This window comes from Petaurus breviceps, unplaced genomic scaffold, assembly GCF_028583685.1.
Source record: "Petaurus breviceps papuanus isolate PSGF00001 unplaced genomic scaffold, PetGlider_PUasm1.0 90692, whole genome shotgun sequence".
In the NCBI taxonomy this organism is placed as follows: Eukaryota; Metazoa; Chordata; class Mammalia; order Diprotodontia; family Petauridae; genus Petaurus; species Petaurus breviceps.
In genome coordinates, this window is record NW_027187313.1 from 7,268,949 (window position 1) to 7,276,921 (window position 7,973).

A 7,973-nucleotide genomic window follows, 5' to 3' on the forward strand; every position below is an offset into this window, starting at 1 on the left:
GAGAGAGAGAGAGAGAGAGAGAGAGAGAGAGAGAGAGAGAGAGAGAGTCTTTTTTCCTTAAACATTGATCTATAAGGAGCATTTTAAGGTCCATGAAGCTTATGAAACTTCAGTTAACATCTACAAGTTAAATCCTTGCATAATCATCTCAAGGAGCAGTCATGTAGGAAGCCTGCAATATAGCAACAGGACCCTAGGACAGGAGGGATAGGAGGTGAAATTAGAAAAGTTAAACCTTAGAAAAAAAGAACTCTCTGTGGCTCTTTTATCTCACCCCCTCTCTGCTATACTTAGCACTGTTTTTGGATGAAAATTTCCACACACAAGTACAGGCTGAGGGTTGGGATAAATACTTTTGTGTTGGCCAATTTCAGGGCTGAGAATCCAAACTGTGATGGATAAGTCTTTCCAACAGATGAGTGCTCCCATTGAAACAATGCTAAACAAGAACATTTTCACCTACAAGATGATCAAAATGGGACCACATCTATTTTTGAGGGGTACAAAATTTTCTCCCCCTCCATTTTTTCTTACCTGCCCTCCAAATAAGTATTTTTTAAATCCTTGCTTTTGACTTGCTGAAATGGATAATTTAACAAAGATGGAGCCACACCACTATTTCAGCATTTCTTTATTATCTAGACATACATATCTGAAATCAGCCAAAATAAAATATATATAGTAGGTTGGAGAAATATCCTACAGCCATCTCTGAAATGGAACAGGGAACTCTTAGTGCAAGACGGTTTCTTTTTTTCTCCTAATAGGTTTTCTCAGTGCTCTTTTCATTTGCAAATTCAGAACTGTCATTAGTAAACCTGTTGCTATAGTGAAAATCTGTGAGTGCCAACTTTCTCTAACACTACAGATTAGGAAACCATAAGAAAATAGCCTATGAAATAATTTGGTTTGGAGTTGGTGTTTTTGCTATATAATTTAATGAGAAGAGGACTAATAGGCTAATAAAGTTCATTTAATTTATTTAAATTGAAAAAAAATTATTCCTAAAAACTTTTTTTGGTCAATCTCATTCTAAATTAAACCAACTATGGGCAGTTAAGTGGCACAACTAACTGGGTGGTGAACCTAGAGTCAAGAAGACTCCTTTTCCTGAGTTCAAATACCGCCTCAGACTCTTACTAGCTGTGTGACCCTGGGTAAGTTCACTTGATCCTGCTTGCCTCCATTTCCTCATCTGTAAAATGAGCTGGAGAAGTAAATGGCAAATCACTCTAATATCTTTGCCAAGAAAACCCAAACAGGGTCACAAAGAATCAGAAATGAGTGAAACAAATGAACAACAACAAAATACGAGTATGAAAAACAAGCTGAGTTTCAGCTACATAACAATTTATCAATCTGGACTTTGCCAACAACCAACCTTCTTGTCTTCGAAGCCAATACACCTACCATTTGCTTACCCCTAGTTGCTCAAATGAAGAGGCTACTCTCACCACATATGTTCCAAATGACTAGATACATTTGGTCAACATTAGAAAATCACTGTATGAAATTAATTTAAGGCTACACAAAGAACCAACTGTGTTTCAATGGCAGAAACAATTCAGGATATCTGGGAATATACAAATACATATATAATTCTCATGTGTTTATTGTGATGTCCTTCGATTTTATGCCAAATGTGTGCCCTCTGATGTCTCCAGTTTGTAAATGTCATTTGAAATATGAGCACAGAAAGCCTCTTCATTTCACTTTAGACCTCTCCTAGAAAACTGAGGATAATTCAGTCATCTTAAATCTTGATCCTTTTTTAGGCAAATTACAGGCTGAATTAAAGAGAGCCTGTTACCAAGGCAAGACAATTTAGAATGACTTGAACTTCCACTTTTGCTTTGACAGGCAAATTGTTAAAAATAATTAAATAAAAGAATGCTGTGATTCCCCCCACAGCAGGGAAACATTTATATGCCACCTCCGACTCTGACTTTTGATGTTTGAGTTGACAGAAACATCAATTACAGAACTAATAATAAAATGTATTGAAAATGTATGAAAGCCTGATCTATAAGAGAAAAGAAACTCTCAAGCACTCCCTCTGTGATTTTTGTACCTTTCATATAGGTGATGGCTGGCTAACAGATTTTCAAAAGGCAAGCTGACATTTTGGGTTGTGACAGAACCAAAATCTGTTGTTAAGAATGGAAGAAAAATTTGCAGAAAAAACCCGACATCTTGGGTTACTTGTTCTTACCGATTACATGCATTCGCAGAATGAGAAATTCTTGTTTTCAGCATTTTGCAATGAATGCTAGAAATTTAAGTTATCTGTGTTTTTCCTTGATATCCTCAAAAGATTGAAGTCACTACAAAATCTTCTTTTAGAGACAAAGAGGTAAAACAGAAGAGAAGGAAGCAGGAAAGGGAAGTAGGAAGGCCAACTGTAGGGACAAAAATGATTCTTCCTATGTTGCTAGTCTTAAGGCTTGTGCTGACCTCCAGGGTGGCTATAAACAAGTTACCTAACCTCTGACTCCATTCCTTTTGTTTTTTGAAATGGGCAGGGAGCAGATTTACTCAGAATGGAGTCTTCTCAATTTTTTAAGCCATAAATCAAACCCCTAAGGATCATGAGTCGTCATCTTGTAGTTCTGTAATCACATACTAGCAATGCAAATACTGGTTGGATGCTGAACCAAAGGCAATTCACTTTGCCTAAATGGGTTCTACTTGCTTCTGGGACGTGTAGTTCTCTGAGCCTCACCTTGCACATTGTGAGCTGTAAAGGTCCTATCCAGCTTTGAATCTATGATGCAGGAAGCCCTTCTCCCCAAGCCCTGAATTCTGACCTCCTAGCCCAGAACTAAACATTTCCTAGATTAGGACACGGCGATGAATGCCAGTCAGGAAATGGGATTTGATCTGCTGGACAATGAACTAGTCAAGTGGATAGCAGCAGTCACAGGTACAACCTGAATATTGCCTCACTAGCCCTGTATGAGTAGAGACTTGGGCCCATCTACGCCCAGCTGTAATTACACCTCCTTCCACAGAGGTAGCTCAGCAAGTCAAACCACAGCCAGTTTCTGAAAACAAAAGCCAAAAGGAAGGACTAGATAGAATGGAGAGAAAGGAAAATAAAAGCAGCACAGAAAGCGTACTCATCGACTAGAGGGAGGCAGAGTGGGCAGGGAGCACTGCGGGGTGGGGGCCTAAATCCAGCCTTAACAAGGAAAGAGAGAAAGCCTGCCCTACCATAAAGAGGCCAGGAGAAAGCCATAGGATAGACCTGGGTTCATAATCAGACCAATAATCATCAGTAAATTTTCTTGGGGCAGGATTAAACACAGCAGAAAAGCAGGTTTTCAAAAATCAATTACTCACAGGACAAGCTTTACAAGTCACAAGGGTTCTAGAACTTGATGTGGCAGGAAATCCATTTTTCACCAAGTCTACCTTGTGAAAATATATTTACATGCCAGTCACACCACTATTAACTCCAAAGAAGCAAAAGAATTCTTTAGAAGAAAATAGAAAGGCCTCAGCTATAGTACGAAACAGATGGCCTGTTACAAAAGTCACGAGGTCCTAGAACTATAGCATGCAAAATTATGTGGGAAAAAGCTTTCAACACCTAAATTTTTCTTTTCTTTTTTTTTTTTTAACAAAGCCCTTTTTCCTTTGCCCTCAAAAAGAAACTGATTTTCAATAAATGTTCCACTACACAAATTTTGTGCAATTAAAGAGAAAAGGAACAAGGGAAAGGGAGGTTTAATCTGCCACAAATAGTTTGTACAGTTTATGTTCTTGGCCATGAATCTAGGCAGCTCAGTAGTACAGTGGATGGAGCACTGGGCCTGGAAACAGAAAGACCTGAGTTTGAATGTATCCTCAAGCATTTAATAACTGTGTGACCTTGGGCAAGTCACTGCACCTCTGTGACTCGGTTTCCTCAACTGTAAAAAGAGGATAATAACATCTACCTCTTGAAGTGGATGTGAGGCTCTAATGAGATAATATTTGTAAAGCACCTACCTAGCACAGGGCCTGGCGCACAGTAGGTGCCATAGAAAGTGGACATTATTGATATGGGTATTATTGTTATTCTCCTGACTATCCAATCATCAGCCTGCTATTTAAAAGTGCATGCTGATAAAGATCAAGCTCAACAGCAGTTTCTATATAACTACATTGCGATCATTTTCCAGGCAACAAATAGTGAACAAAGTAAATTTCTTCTCTCACTGACTCATGCCACATTGGTTACTCTTGAGGGTTGGATGGTGCCTTTCAACATATATACAGCTGCTACAAAGATGATCTGATGTTCATCTATTATAATCAGTCTCAAGTAAACATCAACTTAAAGACATGGTATGCTTCCAAAAAGTGGTTTTAAAGACAGTTATTAGGGCAGCTAGGTGGCACAGTGAATAGAGCGCTGGCCCTGGAGTCAGGAGGACCTGAGTTCAAATCCAGCCTCAGACATTTCACACACACACACACACACACACACACACACACACACACACAAAAACCTAGCCGTGTGACCTTGGGCAAGTCACTCAACCCCAATTGCCCTACCTTCCCCCATCCAAAAAAAGCCAAAAAAAAAAAAATATATAGCACAGTAAATAAAGTGGTGGATTTGAAAGACATAGGCTCAGATCTTGCTTGAGACATTTAACTAGCTGTGTGACTGAGCCAGTCACCTACATTTCCTTTGAGCTTGTTCATTAATAAAATGAGGCTGTATTGTCGTTGCTGTTCAGTTGTGTCTTACTCTTTGTGGTCAAATTTGGGATTTTCTTTTGCAAAGATACTGGAGTGGTCTGCTATTTCCTTCTCCAGTTCACTTTACAGATGAGGAAACCAAGGCAAACAGGATAAATTGATTTACCAAGGGTCACATAGCTAGTCCCTTATACCAGATTTGAATTCAGGAAGAGGAGTCTTCCTGACTTCAGGCTGGTACTTTATCCACTGAACCATCTATAATGGTGTTCCAATAAAATAAGGATGATAATAATAAATCCTATGTCACAGGGTTACTGAGAGCATCAAGTGAAAAAAACATATAAAGCACACTAAAAAACCTTAAAGTACTAAATAAATGTGAGCAATTGTCATCATCATCATCATTTCTGTTCATCTTCAGGAATTAAACACTGATCCTGGAAATCAAGACTTTTATCACAGTAACCTGTGACACAGATTTTTTTCCCCCAATTAACTGTTATTATTTTAATTGTATTTTCATTGGATTTATCTATGCAAACATTTTATAATTTTACATGATCAAAATTGCCCATTTCATCTTCCTTGGTCTTCTCTGGCCTTTAGTTGGTCATGAATTCTTCCTCTAAAAATCTGAAAGGAAATTCCTTGCGGCTCAAATATGCTATAACATAACCTATTAGTGACGGGTACTTTTGGTGATGATTATTTCTATCACCCTTGATATGCTTCCATAAAAGCAAAAGAGTAAAAGACAGAATGGTTACCTCCCCACCAAATTTTCTGCCAGTTAAAAGAAATAAAATCAACTGAGTTTCCTCTCTTCTTTGCTCCTAGAAAATCTGGCCCTTGAACAATCAATAGGCAAAAGAATTTGAAGGTGTAATCTTCCATGAATCCACAGTCAAGAAATAAAGGGGGCAGAGGAAATATTTTGAATTATTTTTAATTAAAGTACTAAAACTTCCATTAGGCTAAAACTACTATTTTCTTTTTGCTTTTAAAATGCTTTAGTTGATAATCTTGAATTGTTTTTAAATATTACTCTGAATCATGCCAAGAGGTTAATATTCATATTTTCTATTGCACATGTTGAAAATAGCAATAGTTAAATAGGAGGGAAGGGGAAAAAAAAGAGGAACATGGAAAGAAGTAGATGGGAGAGAGAAGGAAAGGAGGGGGAGTGAGGAGAAAAAAGATCATGAGCAAAGATTAGATAATATGACAAAGGCCTCAAACAAGGCATTTAAGACACAGATGGTGAACTCCTTGTGAGTAGAGATTTTTTTTGCCTTTCCTGGTATCTCCAATGCCTAGCAACATGTCTGGTACATAATAAATACTTGATAAATGTTTACTAACTGACACTTCTATTATTTGATATGCATATATTTGTATGTATATTTTTATACACACATAGGTAGCTGTTAAGTGTTTTCTATACAAACAAAATAAAATAATCAAGGTAGGATTCTTCACTGCCTTGCTTTTCAATCAAATTCAAATGCTCCATAGTATCAAGTTTCAATATAGAAAACATAAATGACTCAAAAAGAATGACAGAATTAGTACCACTCTTTAAATTACTAAGGCTTATTCTATAACAAATTTGTACTTGGCATAAAGATTTACTAAATTTCTGGTCACTTAGTTACAAAAAAAAAAAAGCTAAAGAAGATAGCAGTTTCACAAAAAAAAAAAAAATTCCATGAGAATACTACAATGTTTTGACCAGTCAAGACCATATATGACGTGAGGAAAGGAAATTGTAAAAGTAAGAAAATATTTTTAATCCTGACCTAAAAAACTAAAATGATTCAAGGGTATTATTGTAATTCAATATACTTCACAGGGTACAGGGGTACTGTACCAAAGGTTGTGTGTAAAGGAAGGCTATGCTGGAATTTCTCCAAGAGAGTCGAAGTATTTCTTGAACAGTACAGATATCAAGACTATAAAAAGCGAGTTGCCAGTGATGCTGGTGAAAATTTTGAGATCGGTACCAAGGAAAATCAAAATTAGATAGCAGTAAATGTGAAGAGATACATATGTCACTTCTAAAAGCACTTCAGAAAATTGTTCAAACCGAACTTTATCTGTCATTTCAATTACTTTTTCAATGAAATGTTACAAGCAGTAAAAACAGCCAAATGATGCCATCAAATATTGAAACACTTGCCAAGTCTAACTTAAAGTACTGCACACCTGAGAAGTGAAACGGTTTGTGCCTGCCTCCGATGACAAGCAACGGATCCCAGACTATGACAACTCAGAAGGGAAAAGATGACAAATCATTCTCCACTCCCTGCACGTGCTGCTCTAATAGGACCCTTTCGTTCTCACCTTCTTCTGCCTCATCTTCCTGAGACGACATGGGACCCCCAGCACTGGTTGGAGTGACTGGTTCTTCCTTCTCTGATGCCCTCTGCAGAGTAACTACTTCATAGATGGCATCCCCAGCACTGGCGTGGGCTCTCCCCTCAGACTGAAAATACATCAAGTGTATTAGTTTTAGAAGCAATATTAGAAACATCAAGTAAATACAAAAATATATTCAACAGTTCATTCAAAAGAGCTCAATCAAATCCAACTGCCTTCCAAAAGAAAGCTCAATCAAGGAAGGGCACAGAATATGTCATATGCAGTTTGGTTTAAAGACAAGTAGCCCCAGTATGTTGAGAGAAAAAAAAACAGAGAAAAAAGTTTACCTCTTAAAATGCATAGTTTGAGAAAGGCAGTAGGTTGGTTCTGCTTGGTTCTGCCACTTAACAGGTATGTGATATTAGGTAAGACTTAATTTATTTGTCATAATATCATAAGATTTTATCATCATTATCATTTTATTATTGTAATTATTATTTGCTAGTATTTACATAGCACTTTAAGGTTTGAAAAGCACCTCATAAATATTACCTCATTTGATTCTCACAACAACCATGGAAGAGAGATGCTACTGTTATTCTTATTTTACAGATGAGGAAACTGAGACAGATAGAGGTTAGGTGACTTACACTAGGTCACACAGCTAGAAAAGGTCAGAGGCCAAATATGAACTCAGGTCTTTCCGATTACAAGTCTAATACTCTTTCCATGATGCTATCTAGCTAACTTAGAGATGAAAAGGCTGTTAAAAATTATCTAATCCGGGCAGCTAGGTGGCACAGTGAGTAAAGCACCGCCCTGGAGTCAGGAGGACCACAGTTTGGTTCCGGCCCCAGACACTTAACATACACACACACACACACACACACACACACACACACACACACACACACACA

The 7,973-nt window shown here is 37.5% G+C and overlaps 1 protein-coding gene across 5 annotated transcripts in view; it reads right to left on the reverse strand.

Moving 5' to 3' along the window:
- Positions 1 to 7,973, reverse strand: part of RABGAP1L (RAB GTPase activating protein 1 like) — a 694,415-nt gene that overhangs the window by 546,421 nt on the left and 140,021 nt on the right. For all 5 annotated transcript variants that reach the window (XM_069065530.1, XM_069065529.1, XM_069065528.1 and 2 more), the window contains one exon: positions 7,039 to 7,180. In XM_069065530.1, the coding sequence (XP_068921631.1) occupies positions 7,039 to 7,180 (142 nt within the window). The remainder of the gene's footprint in view (positions 1 to 7,038; positions 7,181 to 7,973) is intronic.